Genomic DNA, 18449 nt, shown 5'->3' on the forward strand with positions numbered 1-18449 from the left:
AGGGTACTACCTTCAGACAGGGGCACCAAGAGATAGATTGATACCAGTACGTATCCAGACTCCAGATTAGTGAGGATTCGTGGGACCTCACCCTGCCACACGAGATCTTAGCAACAGTTTCATCTCAGATCCGTTCCTGGGAGACAAACTAGGTCCTCCAACATTCAACAACGTGTGAACCCCCACAAGATACGATTTAGTGGATAGTCTGCACTTGCCATCGACTCTTCATTGGGCCAACAAACTTTGTTGAGTTTCTTCAGTGTTATTCATTCAACCTCAGATGTTAGGAGAGATGGGTCTGATCCTCAGACCTATTAGCTCCTGAATCTTTTGCGCTAGGGCCAGATGTTGATTTACTTCATGCATTGTATCTTTTATAGGAGACAGTTTGGTTCTCCTGCTTTGTATATACATTAGTGTACTCAACAGTCCCTTTGACCTACTTTGTGGTCATTAGTTGGACATAAATATAATTATCTTATCTTATCCTATCCTATCTAAAAATTACTAAAGATAATTATAATTTTCGAATATATTTTTTTGAGTATATTATTTGGTTGAATTTTCTCAAAATTCTCTAAAAATTTATTGAAATAAAAAATTTCAGTTGTGAACTCTTCACAATTCAAATACCTTAAATTTTTTTAAAAATACAAAACCCATATATTTAATAAAAAACATTAACTGAAAAAAACCATTTAACCCTAAGTTATTTCAGGTCTCTCCTGCCAAAAGAAACTACAAATTATTTCGGCTTTGGCTAAAAAACTCCAAAAACATGACCTCCACGTACAAATTTATTTCAGCTCTCGCCACATATAATACATAGACAACGCTGTATACTTCTTAAGATATATGTACCTCCGTATACTTTGTATTATTTTTATTATATTTCGACTCTTCAATTTGTTAGGAGGCTACGGGACCTGAACTGTGACAAAATATCACTTGGACGCCATGCTCTGCAAATCATTAAAAACTGTCTTGGACGCTATGCTCTGCAAATCATTCAAAACTGTCTAAAACCGTAAGCCATCCCTCTGTCCTCAAACCGTAGGTCGCCTCGATTGCTGTCATGGCGCTGGTAGAAACGGAGCCTGTAACCTTAATACACCCGGAGGAGCCCAAAAAATTCAAGAAAAAGCCCACTCCGGGCCGCGGCGGTGTGATTTCCCATGGGCTAACAGAGGAAGAGGCAAGGGTTAAAGCCATAGCCGAGATAGTCGGAGCGATGGTGGAAGGATGCCGGAAGGGCGAGGACGTCGACCTGAACGCCCTCAAGGCAGCAGCATGCCGGCGCTACGGGCTATCGAGGGCGCCGAAGCTGGTGGAGATGATCGCAGCTCTGCCCGATGGCGAGAGGGCAGCGGTGCTTCCCAAGCTCAAGGCCAAGCCGGTGCGTACGGCCTCGGGCATCGCCGTTGTGGCTGTGATGTCGAAGCCACATCGTTGTCCGCACATCGCCACCACTGGAAATATATGCGTGTACTGCCCCGGGGGCCCCGACTCAGATTTCGAATACAGCACGCAGTCTTATACTGGCTACGAGCCCACGAGCATGCGTGCCATTCGAGCCAGGTACCTTCATTTTTATTCGTCCAACCTCCTGACGGATTCATTAAATTTGGTTTTCGTGAAATTGCTAAATTGGGGGTTCTCAGAGCAGTATTTTTACAGAATATGAATTGGTTTTCATTTAAGATTGTTTCTGTACCCTGAAATTTTAGAATAGGTGGAATGAAATTCTAGCACGACGAGGTTATACTTTGCTTCAAAGTCACCTTGTTGGTGTCGGGGTACAATGAATTCAGAAAAAAATTTACCAATGCAAAAACAAATGATAGAATATTTGTTTTAAGTTAATCTGTCAGGAGAGCAAGTTTGGTTATAACTGAATATTTTAAAGCAAAAATAAATAACAATATTTTTATTTATAACTTCAGATAGATTGATGTTCTCAGAAAAATTCAATCTGACAGATTCCTTCCGAACGAATCCAAAGATCATTTAGTATATCCTGGCATTGTACGGTTCAAGTCAGTCAAATTTATTTCGACTTAGCAGAATCGCTAAACAAATCACAGTGTGAGACCACAATTAAATTGCTTGGGAAATTGTCAGATGGAAACCCAGAATTAGAACTTGATGGAATTTAGCCACCATTTATCTACATGTGCAAACCATCCCCAGGGAATACAAGGGATTGACGGTTAGCAACTTTGCAGGAATCACGGCATGGAATATTGGAACAATCCGTAATGCTGTACCTGTGATCAATTGCCAGAGTGACCATTTGAAATCATAAAATCAATTCTCTTTGTTAGGAAATGGGTACCAAAGGAAACTGCAATTTATTATTCTTAGCAGCAACCGTGAAATCTGATGTTGTGGAACTTTGACCCCAAAAAAACGTCGGGATTTCATATCATGAAGGTTCCCATCACAAAACTTCTCCATCGAGGGACATTTGAGTTAATTGTGTAACTTTGCTACAAGACATAAACGTTTGATTTCTGTATTATAGGGGTATAACTCACATAAATGAGAAACCGGAATATTCAACCATTTTAAAATTTTATAAGTTATAGGCTTTCAACCACATGGCTGTTTGATGTTAACTAACTACAGTTGAGGTTTGTTTGGAGCTTTGGGTCGGGTTACAATTCAGCACATGTATTTCTCTGAATGGTGGAATCCTATGTTGAAACAAGGTGGTCTATAATTACTAGCAACCGGTGAGGTCTTAGTAGAGCCATCTCCAAGATGGGAGTTTCCAGATTGTTATAGGTGTTATAAACAACTAATTTCATGTTTTCAGTATACACATAGTTCTATCGATAACAAAGGAAATTGGGGTGTCTCTTCAAAGAAGCATCTGCTTGTCATTAATGTCCCTTTGCCAGAGGTCATTTCATTTTCTAAGCTTTGTTGAGGGTTAACTCTAGGTTTTTGTGGTTATGGCCTTGTTACATCAAAATCCAATAGGCCTAGTGCAAAGCTTCACTAGGCATATAGGTCTTATGTCAACAAAGAGATCAGCCACCACTCAATGGCCTTTCTCCTGCTATTTTGTGGTTAGATGTTATCCCCACAAGGGAGGTTTCCCTCGCAAGACTTAGATGACTAGTTTTCCAAGCCAAATGGCTCTGTAAGGATCTTGCAGATAAATCACCTAGAATAGTCTTCAGTAAAGGAGGGTCATGTTACGGCTCAAACTAGCAAGGGTCCTAAAAGGGGGTCTTTGAAGGGCTACTAGTAGGCTAAGGGCAACAATAGAGCAATAGCCCACTGTCACCTTGGCTAAGGCTCCCTACTCTTTACGGACTTTCACCGATGGGAGGAGACCCGTTATAATAAGGATCACGAAATTGAATGGATCAATGATAGGATGAGAGGTGATCCTAAAAGCCTATTCACAAGAGAGGCTCAGATATAAGGCTTGCTTGCATTGAAAGCAAGATGAAAGACTCTCTAGGAAGGGCATAAGGGAATTCTAGGGGCTAGGGTTTGAGTATATGACTTGTCAACAAGATTCTTAGCTCCTAAAATCCCTATGAGAAACTTGGCTTCCAAGTGGTCTTTGTGAAATTGGCTTCAATAAGTTGCGGGACCACATGAGACCAAGCAGACCCAAGGTTAGGTCAAGGGAATGGGGTTGAGGAATCAATGATGTGCTTGACTTAATCAGGGAGGAGAAGGGGATCAATGAAGGAATTTTCAATGAAAGGTAATGCAATGATCCCAGTGAGGTTTCTAGCCAAGGGAAACCGGGGAAGGAATGGTCCCTGAGCTAGGGCTTGCAATATGAAACTTGGCTTCCAAGTGGTCTTTGTGAAATTAGCTTCAATAAGTTGCGGGACCAACGAGACCAAGCAGACCCAAGGTTAGGTCAAGGGAATGGGGTTGAGGAATCAATGATGTGCTTGACTTAATCAGGGAGGAGAAGGGGATCAAGGAAGGAATTTTCAATGAAAGGTATGCAATGATCCCAGTGAGGCTTCTAGCCAAGGGAATCCTAGGGCAAGGAACGGTCCCTGAGCTAGGGCTTGCAATATCTTGAGATCTGTTAAATTATGGTATGTTCTATGCTTAGAGCAGTTTACTTCAATTCTTCTTATTAGCCACTGATTAGCAATCACATATATATAAAGTGCAGATAGAACATTAAACGATCGATAGAAAACAAGCCAAGACAAGAGACACAAGATGTGGCCGCTAGCCAGGGACAAGCCCCAATGCAGGGGAACCCTTTGATCAAATCTTCTTTTATCTTCAATTGTTCAACAGAGAGAAATAGTACAAAATCAGAATTCTGTAATTTTATATCAGCAGCAACAAACCCTAAATCAGCAAAGTCAAACTTAGTCAAACGAGATGAAATTGACCTCCAATGTGCTTGGTCAATTTCTTGGGCATCTAGTCCATGAACAACCTAAAGAAGCAGCCCATAAATAGCCCCAAAAACATAGTCAAACTGCAGTTGATTGAAGTCAACTTGCTGCCCCAAACTAGGGCAGTGAACGCTGGTCAAACCAGAGGTTAGATTGCCTCGGTTTGTGTGCCAAAATTTGCAGCCTGCCTAGGAGAGGCAGGCACACCAAAACTGCACTCTTCTAAGGTCAACACTTGGTCAATGCTGGTCAAAGAGACCTTCTGCAGCCTCGGTCAACACAGTCAACTATTTTTGCGTCCTTTTTCCTGCGTCCTCCTTCAGCCTGCGTCCTCTTACTTCCCATGTGAGAGAGATCCTCTTCCTTGTGAGTACCTAGTATGCAAGGAGAGAGAGAAGAATGTGAGAGATGAGATGAGTTGAAAATGAATCAACCTCACTTGTATATATATGATTTGTTGGGCATGTGTGCCACACATTTAGCTGCTGGCCGACCTTGACAATTTGTCAAGTAAATACAAATAAATTCATATCTCCATAATTACTTGTCAGAATCGGATGATCTTTAGATCAATTCTACACCTCTCGACAAGAGGAATCTAGGAAAAATATCAGCTGCCATAAATAAGGTGACCCACATGGAGTTTGGCCCTAGTTGCCAATTTTAACAAGATCCCTCTGTCGGATTTGCTTGAAATTTGGAGGGCCTCTAGAGCAAACTCCAACGCAGTTGTGGACCAAAAATCGAAGTATTTGGATGGCTAGATTGTGAGATAAGTGATGCCCTAGGTGACCTAATGGGCTAGGCCTAGAAAAGAAGAGGGAGGAGAAGAAATAAGGTTTAAGGTGATCACCTTATGGTGGACCAGTGCCTAATCCTTTGGGGAGATTTGGAGTCAAGAGTAATTATGACTATGGACATTGAATTTTCTATGTCAAGGAGGCCTCAAAGACAACTTCGCATAACATTAGGGCAACAACAAAAGTAACTTCAAGAACTTTATACTTCGTTTTGCAAAATTGATGTCTTATAAAGATGAATTTCAATGAAAAAGCATCTCTAGGAACATTCATTCATAATACATGACCCATGCATGAAGCATCGCTATCTAGAAACCAAATTTCCACAACTTCGCATAAATGGATGCAGTAAATTAGCCCTAGTATAACGAAATCCTAGCAACAATGTATGTGACAAAAATAGAAAAGAAAATAACATTAAATTGCACTTACATGTATTAAGAGTATATCCAACCATCAAGAATTTTCCAATCAAGAAGCTCCAAGACAAGAGAAAATAATCCGAACATTAAAATTCATTCCATGCTCCAAAATTCATCCTCCAAGAAGGATAGCGAAATTCTCAAGAGAAATACAAGTCCAATCCAAGTGATGATGCTAAAATGAATTTCCATCACTTGTATTTATTCACTTCTAATGAGTTCGATTTAGCTAATTAGGCCTACATTAGCCCTAGAATAAAATAAGGTGCAAAATAACTAACTTTTGGTGAGACACCCACCAAACTAGCTCATAAACAAAAGAATAAGCCTCTCAAGAGGTCGAATGATCAATAGTACATGTCGTTGGGCCTTCTAAGAGGTCTGATGAAGTCCATAGGTGCCATAATGAGAAATAGGATGCCCAAAAGTAGTGGACAAGGGGTTGGCCCCTTGTTCTCCAAATAATAAACCTGTGGTGTTCCCAATGGGTGTGGGGGGAACACAAGTGTCCTCATGGGTCTCCAAATAGATTAAAATGCCTGTAGACCATTTGCAAGGGCTCAGATGATGGTGTAAGTGATGCCACATCATCATACATGTCTTGGGTCAGCTGCCAAGTGCATGATACAATTGTGGGGCCGACTGGGCATGGTGAACCAGGTGCATCTTCCTCATCCAATGGATGAAACTCGAGCAATCTCTGAACATCTCTGGGGATCCATGGAGTGTTATCTACTACTGTGGAGGCCCATGGCTCTCTACACACACCCTACATGTGCCAATGTAGCCCTCTAGAGAGTTAAGACCTCGTATAGGGAGACCAAACCCAAAATGGAGACCACTTGCAATCCTGCATAAGATCCGATGCGTCCCCTTGCCTTCCAATACAACGAGTCATTTAAAGAAATTGAGTTAAAGAGCTTACAAACCATGGACAACAAGTGGGCACATCATAATGGCATGCCCTGACATAGTGGGCTTTGACATGTGCTAATGTCTCCAAGCTCCAAGGGGGGTTAACCAAATACCTTATTAGGTGGTTTTTACTTTTAAAGGGGATGATATGTCCAAGGTACATCCTTCAAATGGTGGTGGCATGTGATAAAGTGATGGAACGAGGTAGGGGCTGAAGGGGGCAACTTTGGGTCACATGCCAAGGTACAAGGGTAGCTAATAAAGGGGAAGCCCACACTTGGGTATATAATGTATAAGAGGGAGCAATCGTGGTACATGAGTTACCCCGGCCTTGATTTTTCCACCCTTCTTCATATGCCTTTTGCCTTTTATGATTTTTCTTTGATTAACTGCTCGAGGCTCAAAGGATAAGAGCATGATGTGTAAGGTATAACAGTGGATACCCCTTTTAAGGTAGGGCGGTTCATTGCCCACCAGAGGTTGGGACAATCATGGGTTCCAAATGATAAAGGAGGCTCATCTAGGGCCTATAGGAACCAGGTTGATGGCCATGGGTATGGGGTAGAGCTCATGCATTTGGCTTTTTCTCACGTGCTAAATGTGTTTGTCCCCACCATCTTTTGCATTTTGTTGTACATTTTCCTGTTGAATATGGCCATTTATGCTTTTACTTTTCTTTTCAGCTGAATCAACCTCCGGGGCATCGTTTCAAGCTCGACCTAAGGTGTGGGAATGGGAAAGGGAAAGGGGAGGCTAACCTTATGTGGACCCAGTGGGAGAATGTAGACCTAGGAGGGAGAAATGATGAATGAGGTTATAATGAGCGAAGGGTGAGCGATGTACGTGGATAAGGGAGCGGGACCATGCAACCAAAATTGGGGTTTCCCATGAAGTACCATTTGGAGAGCCCAAAGGTTAATAAAAGAGATCCCACGGGACTAGGGCCCAAGGATAACATCCAAAAGAGGTCTAGGGGACAAGAGCACATACCTAGCCTACTCTTTCCGCCGAATCCCCCCATTAATTCATGCCCAAAAGTCTCCATGATAAGTAAACTACTATACTCAATTACCAAATGACAAGGCATACCTTCAGGTTTGGGAGGCCCACCTTTAAACATACGATCATGACAGATGGGTGAAGGACCATATGGCTGGCTCAGGTGGCAGAGAAGTGGCACAACAAGCAAGTTGGTAGTTGCAAGGGGCTGCCGGCTGAGGACCATCTTGGAGAAATTTTTACTCCTAGGGATATCACCCACAAAATGGTGGGCAACAAGGCCAATGGTGATTAAAGTCCAATGGTTATGGGAAAAGGTGTCGACATAGCTTTGGAGGCCAAGATAATAGTTACAAATGTTCAAGTACACTTTCCATCGACCCTAATAGATTATAAGAGGATTGTTATAATCTAGGGTTTCTATGGTATGCAAATTTACAACATGCAATAGCATATAACAACAAGAAAATAACCTTCAAATGATAGATTCAGCAAGGGATCGAAGGCTATCAAGAGGTAAGCATGGGGCAAGGAAACTTTTAGGTTTCTAATGGTTTCAAATGTGGAAAACAACAATAAATATTTAGAAGCCAGCCTTATTTGTGGGGTGAGAAATGCAATTAATGCTAGATTTTGTCTTTTTGAATTTATTAAATGCAATTGCTACCAATAGGACAAGAACATATAAATGCAAAATTACGATTAAATGCAAATTATAACCAAGAAATAAGGAAAAGATAAAGAGTTAAGAGGTGATCCCACAACTAGTCTAGCGCCTCTATTCATTTGGGCTATTGAGTCAAAGAGGGTGGAAAACATGTATCTATTCTTAGAAACACTTGTAGTAGGAGATTTAAGGTCAAAGGATGCATGCAACAAGTTTATTTGATGGATTTTTGAATGGAAAATTTTGCATAATATATAAAATCAATATTTCATGAAACCCTGTGTACTTTTTAATATGGCCCAATAGAAACTCATTTGAAAAAATTGCATGCAAAATGGAAGAAAATGACAAACTTACACTATTCAATCAAGAATCACTTAAATATCACTCCCAAGAAGAAGGTCCCTCACAAGCATAAGAAGTTGAAATCCTCTCTCTTTTTCCCACACATGTGAAGCTGTTGGAAGGGTCGAAATTTTGAAAGCTGCTAGTGAAGCTGGGGCCGAAATTTCTGGGTTGATGCTGGGCTGTAGCTGCTGAACAAGAAGAGACTATTGAAGGTTGCAATATCTCATTGGAAGGCTGACTTGGTGGAGGAGGAAGGTCTATTGGTCTAGGGTCTTGGTCTATCTCATTTGAATTACTGAAGGAAGAGATCTTGATTGGGTGTTCCCCTATATAAGGGTTTTGCCTTGGCTGTGCGCCTACATTTGGTGTTCTTGATCTTCGTGTTTTGATTTTGGTAATTGCTTGACGAACTAAGATAAAAGAAGAACATAAGAAAGATAGTAATACTTCAAAGAAATCACAAGTAATTATCAACAAGGGAAAATATTTCCTCCTTTCTGATTTTCTAACAGGGACAACTCATATAAGACTCGGCAAAATACAAAAAAACTTAAAAAAAGACGATCTCCAAAAAATATAAAATTAAAAAAATATGAATTTTGAGTGGGTCCACGGTCTTATGCAGGTCCTATGTGGGTCACATGCGGTTCTTCACGGGTTCAATATGAGTAGACAAGTTCTATGCGGGTTTGGACGAGTACGAGTAGAGATTGCAGGTCCTATTCGAGTGACCTGTCTCGCTATAGAACTCGTCAAGACCCGCGGGTCTTATAAGAGTCGTGCAACACTAGCAAGGGCACACATAAATTTATACATAGTTATTTTTGGTCTAATGACTCTCGAAAAACCCACAAAGGGAAAACAGATCTTCAAGGAGTATTTTAATTGCTCTTAAGGAAATTTGTACAACAGAGAGAAAATCAACTTATCTCCCTTTTAATGCTTGCTGAAATTTGAGCTTCCACAGTCATAAGCTCAGATTGATATTTGCATTGATTTCTGTGCATACAGTCACCCAACGGTGTCTAGAAAAACGTGCTAGACAGAGCATAAGTCCTCTCATAAATTCGTGGCAAGATCTAATATAAATTCTCTCCTGGAATCACACTAGATATGCCTAAAAAACTGCGCTGTTAGAGGCCCCAAAATCTCGACCCTGTTGTCTATATATATGGCAAAACAAAGGAATCAAACAACTCCTCTTTCACACAAGAAATACACTGAGTTTCTCACTCAGCTACTCCTTCAACAAACGCAATCTCTAAGCTAGAATCTCATTCTGTTTACCACTTAAAACATGACCTCCTAACCTCCAAACTCAGCTTGGTTAGCTTCCTTAAACCTCAGTCTAGTTTCTCCTTCTATCTCAGCTTGGTTAGCTTTGAAAGTTGGCTTGGTAGCTCTACAAACACGAACTAAACCTCTACCCGAAATTATCGGGATTCATGCCACTGTTTTAGTTGGAAACTCAATCTGGCTTCTTCTTGTTGTACACTCCTTCCTTATCCCTGCAATCTCAGCCTCCTTGCTCTTTGCTTCTACGCTCGCCTTTCTCCTCTTCTCCAATGCTACATATGAAGAATAATTGAATGAGCTTTGCCTTTTCCCTTTTGTTTTCTCTAAATGAAGAGAAACAACCCTAGAGATCTAATGACTGAGATTAACTCTCAGCTTATTAGATCAAGGGTAGAGATCATTTCCCTCTGATGACCCCTTTTCTCATGTGGTCCCCCTCACTTAATGAACTCATAGTCACCTTTTTAATGTTTTGTATCGTGTGCACATTTTCTCTCATAAAGTCATTGTTAAAACTTAAAAGTCACTTTAATAATTAAAAAACACTTTGTACTTTTTCTCCCTAAAGTCACATTTAAAACATAAAGTGACTTTATTAAAAAGGTACCTAGCACATACCCATAAAAAGTGACTTTGCTCCGTTACATTAATAAAACTCATATTGTCACATGACAAAAAGGTTATTAATGTGTCTTCCTAGGCCAAAAGGATAAATGCCTAGGAAATGCTTCCTTGGCATCATTTTTCTCAACAACTTCCCTTTATTTATGTAAGGGCAACCAAGTCACTTTTCTCCAATTTACAACAAAAAGCCCTAAAAGTTTGTGAGACCATTCAACTAGGCCTAAAGGTCACAACTCGACCTTAAGATAATTTTACAAAATGATAAAACATAAGAAATACATCATAAATCCTCCACACCCGTGGGAGGAAAGGCTCTCCAACATGACATCATCCTCCAAAAATGGGCATTTCCATCAAGCAACTAACAAAGTGGGTCCAAGTGTGCTCCTCACTCCAAGGGACATTGTCAAAATGCATGGGTACATCTCCAAGTAACATCTCCTCCACCATGACATCATCATCAAGATGGCCCATGTCACACTTTTAAGGCATGCATGGGTGATGTGGCAACTATAGGATCAAGCATTGGCATCAAGGCATGTTGTGTAAGCCCCCCCAAACCATCTCAAATGGCCTCCATCATCATCTGGGCTCTGGAGTAGGGCAATGCCCATCAAAAAAGTACAAGGCTAGTTTGGAGGCGTCTTGGGTCCATCTGGGCACATCATTAATCAAGCCAACGCCATGACTTATTGGCCCAACATTTTGTTGATTTGGGGTAGCACCGGCTGTGCTCTAACCACAAAAATTGGTGGAGAGGCTAAAACACATGAGATCTTCAATACTTAGAAATGGTTTGGACAGATTCTAAACAGTTTGGGAGATATTAAAATAATTAATATTTTTAATGGAGTCCCTAAGTCTAAACTTAAGGAAAATAAAATATTAATGTGAATTAATATAAAATTGTGTTAGAAGGGTCCAAAAGTCACGGATCAAGCCGAAGTTAATCTTAGCCGTTGATTAGGGACTTAATCTCGGCCGTTGGATTGTCAATGAGAAAAGTATAAGAGGAGGCTTGAGGGTCACTTGGAGAACACACTGAGTTGATCAAAAATTCGATTTTCTGGGGCAGGGCTTGCTGAGGAAATCGAAGGAGTGATTAGAGTTGCAGTTGAGGGGCAGTGAATACAGAAGCAGAGAGACAAAGAGGGTACTGGGAGCATCAGCGCAAAAGCCGGGAGAGAGGGACGCAGAGCCAGCTAGAGGCCACGCGGAGCTAGTCAGGACCCATGCAGAGGCAGCCAGGAGCTGCGCAGTGCCAAAGAGAGCCAGCGTGGGTGGTGTAGAGGCTCTAGATGCTGACGCAGGGCGAGTTGGGGTGATGCTGGGCTAGAGAGGCTGACGCAGTCCCTAGAGACAGACGCTAGAGATTTCGTGGGGCAGATTGGAGCTGAGAGCTGTGGGATTGTTCATCCGGGGTTTTAGCCAGAATATCTGCCTCCAACTGAGAGGTACTATTGCTGAGAGCATTCTCTGTTGGGTGAGCCATTTATGGGCACCCAGATTGTATTTTGAAACTGCTTAATAATAAAACCCTCAGATAGTTGCACCGGTTTTTCCGCATTGGGTTTTTTCCGAGGACATTAGTCCAAAAACAACGGTGTCACTTGTGTGCTTGTTTTTCCTTCAGTTGATGATCTGTAATGTGTTGAGCATGTACTTGTATTTATTTTTAGTATTTACATGGTAAATAACTTGTTAATTAAACAAAACAAGTAGGCAGAAATAAATCAGAAAGTACATGAAGGATTTCTAACAGTTAGACTTAGAAATTCCAACATGGTATCAGAGCATGGTTGTAGATCACAAGAGAATTGAGGGCATCAGCCGAGCAGAGCAGTAGCAGCAGAAACAACTGTCCCGAGTGACAGAAGCTGTTCCTAGCGGAGAAGCAGCAAGGAAGGGGTGACGCAGTGCTTGCGTCATCAAGTTTGAGCCGAGAGGAGGATCAACGCAGTGGCAGAAGGGAGTAGACCTGACCTATGCAGTGCCCAATCATCTTTCTCAGTCAGCAAGGATTGATGCCCGAGGCTAGGATGTGCGGATTTTGCTAGTGCCGGGATTGCGAAGAGCCTAGAAGCTGTAACCTTTAGTTTGCTGAGGCATAGGAGGCTGTGGGTAAGTTGCAGAGTGAAGCTGGTGGGGTACTGTGGTTAGAACAATACCTAACAGGGCAAGACCAAGGAGGAGGGAGTTGCTGCGGAAGATTTCTAGCCAAGAAATCTAGATCAGTGGTGTAGCTGCACTAACGATCGGAGTGGGGGCATCTCGACATTGGCAGAGGGGTTTCCAGGAGGGAAATCAAGGCTTAGAGGGAGTCACACCAAGAACTTCCAGAAGGGAAGTAGAGGAGTAGTGAAATGGCAGTGAATAGGGTAAGAGACCAAGACAGACTGGACGGAGCCTCCAACTTCCTAGTTTGGAAGGCCAGAATCTTGTCCATTCTAGACAGGAATCGTCTCAAGCACTTCGCCTTGAAGACGATAGTGATCCCAATTGACCCAATTGAGAACGACAAGTACTTGGGCCAAGAGCATCATCCTTGACGGGGTCAAGGACCATGTAGTACTACATATTGCTGAAAAGGAAACGACAAATGCGATGTGGGAGGCCTTGATGAAATTGTATCAGCATACTTCCGTGCAGAGGAAGATGCTACTAGAAAATCAGTTGCGGTCATACCAAATGCAGAAGGGAGAACAGTTCGACACCTTCCTTGGTCGATTGAAGGAGATCTGGGATCAACAGACTTCCATAGGAGCCACGCCGGATCAAGAATTGATGGTGAGGACAGCCCCGAATGTAGTCTCAAAATACTGGAAGGTGTTCATCCAGAGCATACTGGGTAGGTCGACCCTTCTAGATTGGGAGGCACTGTGGGCGGCTCTTCGTCAAGAAGAGATTAGAAGGCTGACCAAGGTGGGAAGCAACGACAAGGGGGTCAAAATCAAGGAGGAAGAGGAGGATGCTGCCCTAGCATCTGAGGGAAAGCAGGAGAAACAGAAGAAGAAGGACCTCTCCAAGGTCAAATGCTTCCACTGTGGGGAACTGGGTCACTATGCGAGCCAGTGTCCGAGGAAGAAGAGCAAGGGAGAGGCTTCTGAGGGAAGCAACGGCAAGGGGGTCAAAATCAAGGAGGAAGAGGAGGATGTTGCCCTAGCATCTGAGGGAAAGCAGGAGAAACAGAAGAAGAAGGACCTCTCCAAGGTCAAATGCTTCCACTGTGGGGAACTGGGTCACTATGCGAGCCAGTGTCCGAGGAAGAAGAGCAAGGGAGAGGCTTCCGAGACCGAGGAAGAAGAGGAAGGGAGAGGCTTCCGAAACCAAGGCTGCGCCAATAAGGGCGGAGAAAGAAGTGGAGACAGATGATGACTATGACATGAGTGCTCACACGCTACTTGAGAGGAAGTGGGGAGATATCGAGCTGTAGTCAGACAAACTACAGGCGATGAGGGGCAGGATCCTCGAAGTACCCAGCCTTTTGGATTATACCTTGCTATGGGAGCCCTGAAGAGGAGTGGCAGTACTGGCGAATGTCAGTAGAGACGGATGCAGATGGAGCGATAGAGGGAGCTACAGTGCAGGATTCCTAGGACAGCGTGAGGTAGCAGTGCGAGATGCATGGAGTTGTTGCAGCAGCGCAGAGGTCAGAGAAGGGGCACTTGTCAGTGACAGAGGGAGTTTCAACATCATGGGTGTCTCTAGCCTGACAGAGATGTCAGAATTGGGAGATCAATTACTTACTTCTCAGTAATTGAGGTGCAGTGCAACAGTTAGCAATGGTGGTGCTATGGGCAGTACAGATGCAGCATGAAGAGAGGGGGTTGCTGTACGGATGCAGCAATGGTGGTGGCAGGGCATGGGCAACAGTACATGATGCAGTAGTGCAGAGGATGTTGGGCAACAGGCCTAGCATTAGCACAAGCACCGATGCCGGATCAGGGTGATGCTTAGTGAAGAGTATTACTAGAGCACAATCTTCGCTAAGAGGGAGTGTTGATTTGGGGTAGCATCAGATGTGCTCTAGCCACGAAAATTGGTGGAGAGGCTAAAGCACATGAGATCTCCAATACCCATAAGTGGTTTGGGTAGATTCTAAACAGTTTGGGAGATATTAAAATAATTAATATTTTTAATGGAGCCTCTAAGTTTAAACTTTTAGGGAAAATAAAATATTAATGTGAATTAATATAAAACTGTGTTAGAAGGGTCCAAAAGTCATGGATCAAGCCAGAGTTAATCTTAGTCGTTGATTAGGGATTTAATCTCGGTCGTTGAATTGTCAACGAGAAAAGTATAAGAGGAGGCTTGAGGGTCACTTGGAGAACACACTGAGTTGATCAAGAATTCGATTTTCTGGGGTAGGGCTTGCTGAGGAAATCAAAGGAGTGATTAGAGTTGCAGTTGAGGGGCAGTGAATACAGAAGCAGAGAGACAGAGAGGGTACTGGGAGCATCAACGCAGAAGCCGGGAGAGAGGGACGCAGAGCCAATCAGGGCCCACACAGAGGCAGCTAGGAGCTGCGCAGTGCTAGAGAGAGCCAACGTGGGTGACGCAAAGGTTCTAGAGGCTGATGCAGTGCCTCCAGAGGCTGACGTAGGGTGAGTTGGGGTGACGCTGGGCCAGAGAGGCTGACGCAGTCCCTAGAGGCAGATGCTGGAGATTTCGTGGGGCAGATTGGAGCTAAGAGTTGTGGGATTGTTCATCCGGGGTTTTAGTTGGAATATTTGCCTCCGACTAAGAAGTACTACTGCCGAGAACATTCTCTGTTGGGTGAGCCATTTCTAGCACCCAGATTGTATTTTGAAACTGCTTAATAATAAAACCCTCAGATAGCTGCACTTGTTTTCCCGCATTGGGTTTTTCCGGGGACATTAGTCCAAAAACAACGGTGTCACTTGTGTGCTTGTTTTTCTTTCAGTTGATGATCTGTAATGTGTTGAGCATGTACTTGTATTTATTTTCAGTATTTACATGGTAAATAACTTGTTAATTAAACAAAATAAGTAGGCAGAAATAAATCAGAAAGTACATGAAGGATTTCTAACAATTAGACTTAGAAATTCCATTACATTTCAACATTTAGAGGTGTAGCAAGGGGCATACAACCATGTGGAGGCTTCTCATAGCCCAACGCTTATCTTAGGATGGGTGACGATGGTGTTCTGGTGTCATACGTGCTCCCAAAATTGGGCTAGACATCCTCTTTATGGTGTTGGAGAGGTGTCAAGCCATCCCTCAAAGGATCTCTATTGTAGGTGTGATGTATCGCCTAAAACATATCCTCAAGATTAAGTGAGATCAACGTCATTAGGGACAAAATCCATTAAAGTATCATAGTGGACCATGTTCAATGTCAGGGGCATAAGAATACTTCACACAAAACATTGCCTTCAAATGTCTTTCTAGCTTAGGATTTATAAGCAAGTTACCACACTTGTGTTAGGGATGATTATACAATTAGCCCTATTAGATGCTTCCGATGCCTAAGGGGAAGGGCATTTCTTAGGTCGACCCATCAGTCCATAGATGCATGTGATAATGTGGTCATGGAATGGGAAATACTTCAAGGAAGATGGCCATAGCCATGGTACTAGCTGAAAGAGGTCCAACGTCTCGAGTATAATGATGAGAAGAGGGAACAATCGTGGAGGCACGAGCTATTGCTTTCCTCGGCTTGCATTTTCCACTCCTCTGGGGTGTCTTTTACTTTAATGATGTCTTTCTTTATAGCACATCATAGGTGACCCAACTTGCCTTACGCTTTCCCAATGCCCCTTAAAGATGTAGCAGTTTATCCGTCATCTGAGTTGGGACATTTATATCTTCCTTTGTTTAGATAGAGCATGAAATGCTTAGGAATTGGGTGATGGCTAATGAGGGGGTTAGAGTACATGTTAGGATTTTGCTTATTATATGTTCCAACCATATTTTGCATTTTTCATTTTCTTTCATTTATGGTTTCATATGCTTTTATCTTTCTTTCAACTGCATCACCTTAGGGGTAAGTTCTGTTGAAATATGTAACTAGGTTTGGCCTTCATATGTACTCTTGATTCTTGTATTTTGTAAAATGAAAAGAGAAATTGTTATTGTTGTCGCACAAAGTGTCTAGGCACAACGACAACGCTTAGAGTAAGGGCTGTCACTCTAATTCTTACTCCGTTTAGACTCTCTCCTAGACAAGTCAAGGGGGGTAGTCCCTAAGGTGAATGAATGAGAATAGCCTGTGGAAAGTGTCTAGGCACCGCGACAACGCTCAAAGTAAGGGCTGTCACTCTAATCCTTACTCTGTTTAGACTCTCTCCTAGACAAGTCAAGGGGGGTAGTCCCTAAGGTGAATGAATGAGAATAGCCTGTGGAACACAGACTCTAGGAGACTTGAAGATGGACAACTTGATGAATGTAAACAAGTCCTAGTTAACTGAAATGGATAAATCTTAATAAAATAAGACACAACCACAAGATATAAATGATTATAGACCAGTGCCTTTATACTCAATTAACCATAGACGAAATAAAAAAACAAGTTATCCAAGGCAATTTATAAATGTGACAAATAGTGACAATCATGAACGATTAAATGTAAACGCCCAAAACTGCAATATGTTCTAGCAATTAAATCACATGAAGAATTATGAAAATTAACTGCTAAGCAATGATTCTAGATTAAAAATGATTTTATTCAATAACCCAGATCTAGGATCAATTTATCATTCTCCAATAGTCAATGATTTAGAAAAAACATTAATCACATATGACAATAGAGAAATCACTACTATGAAAGGACACCAAGGAATTTTAGATTAACAATTTAATTATTCCTTAGGTAATTAATTTAATGTGGTAAAATGAAGAAATTAGATTCTTTAATGTGACCAAAAATAATAAAATCAAAAGGACTTTAGTAATTTAATTTCTTAGATGTAAAGTCCTTTTGATTTTATTATTTTTGGTCACATTAAAAAATCTAATTTCTTCATTTTATCACATTAATTTAATTACCTAAGGAATAATTAAATTCTTAATCTAAAGTTCCTTGGTGTCCTTTTGTGGTAGTGATTTCTCTATTGTCAGCTAAGTCACCTGACACGAGGATTCAGTATTCGTAGGATACGGAGATTCGAGTGTCGGATTCGGACACGTTGACCCCCCCCGGAACAGGACACTTAGGATTCGTTACATATTATTTTATTATATATATATATATATTAAAAATTAGATATTTCTTACACAAATTCTCATTAATGATACAAATTCATTGATTTCAAACATAGATTTTCATCTAGATGTTAGTTTTACTGTTTACAAAGTATGTTAGTAACATTATAGCATGCATAGTACATACAAAATTCAAATATCTGCATAAACCCTCACAACCCTCATAAACCCTCCCTCATAAATCCTCACAAACCTCATAAACCCTCATAAACCCTCCCTCATAAAAACCTCGTAAACCTTCACTTTTATGGGATTCGAACCCAAAATCGAGACATGACCGGGATTCAATGGTGTCCCGTTAGGACACGTGGTGTCCCATTTTTGGATTCGAATTCCCATCGAATCGTGTCGGATTCGTGGGATTCAGACACGTGGCCTGTTTTGGACAAATCCGGTTTCATAGATTGTCAGATGCGATTAATGTTTTTTTTTTTTTAAATCATTGGCTATTGGAGAATGATAAATTAATTCTAGATTTGGGTTATTGAATAAAATCATTTTTAATCTAGAATCATTGCTTAGCAGTTAATTTTCATAATTCTTCATGTGATTTAATTGCTAGAACATATTGTAGTTTTGGGCATTTACATTTAATCATTCATGTTCGTCATTATTTGTCACATTTATAAATTGTCCTGCATAACTTGTTTTTTTATTTCGTCTATGGTTAATTGAGTATAAAGGCACTGGTCTATAATCATTTATATTTTGTGGTTGTGTCTTATTTTATTAAGATTTATCCATTTCGGTTGACTTGGAC

General features: G+C 41.6%; 1 protein-coding gene across 1 annotated transcript in view; it reads left to right on the forward strand.

Annotated features, from left to right (window-relative positions):
* The first annotated feature begins 876 nt into the window (after nt 1-876).
* LOC149183895 (elongator complex protein 3-like) overlaps nt 877-18449 on the forward strand; it is a 74367-nt gene continuing 56794 nt past the window's right edge. Inside the window, exon 1 of the mRNA XM_089415134.1 lies at nt 877-1581. Coding sequence (XP_089271260.1) covers nt 1079-1581 — 503 coding nt within the window. The 5' untranslated portion in view covers nt 877-1078. The remainder of the gene's footprint in view (nt 1582-18449) is intronic.

Source organism: Pinus tabuliformis, chromosome 3_2, assembly GCF_031772625.1.
Source record: "Pinus tabuliformis cultivar Carrire ecotype Pingquan chromosome 3_2, CPIR1, whole genome shotgun sequence".
Taxonomy (NCBI): domain Eukaryota; kingdom Viridiplantae; phylum Streptophyta; class Pinopsida; order Pinales; family Pinaceae; genus Pinus; species Pinus tabuliformis.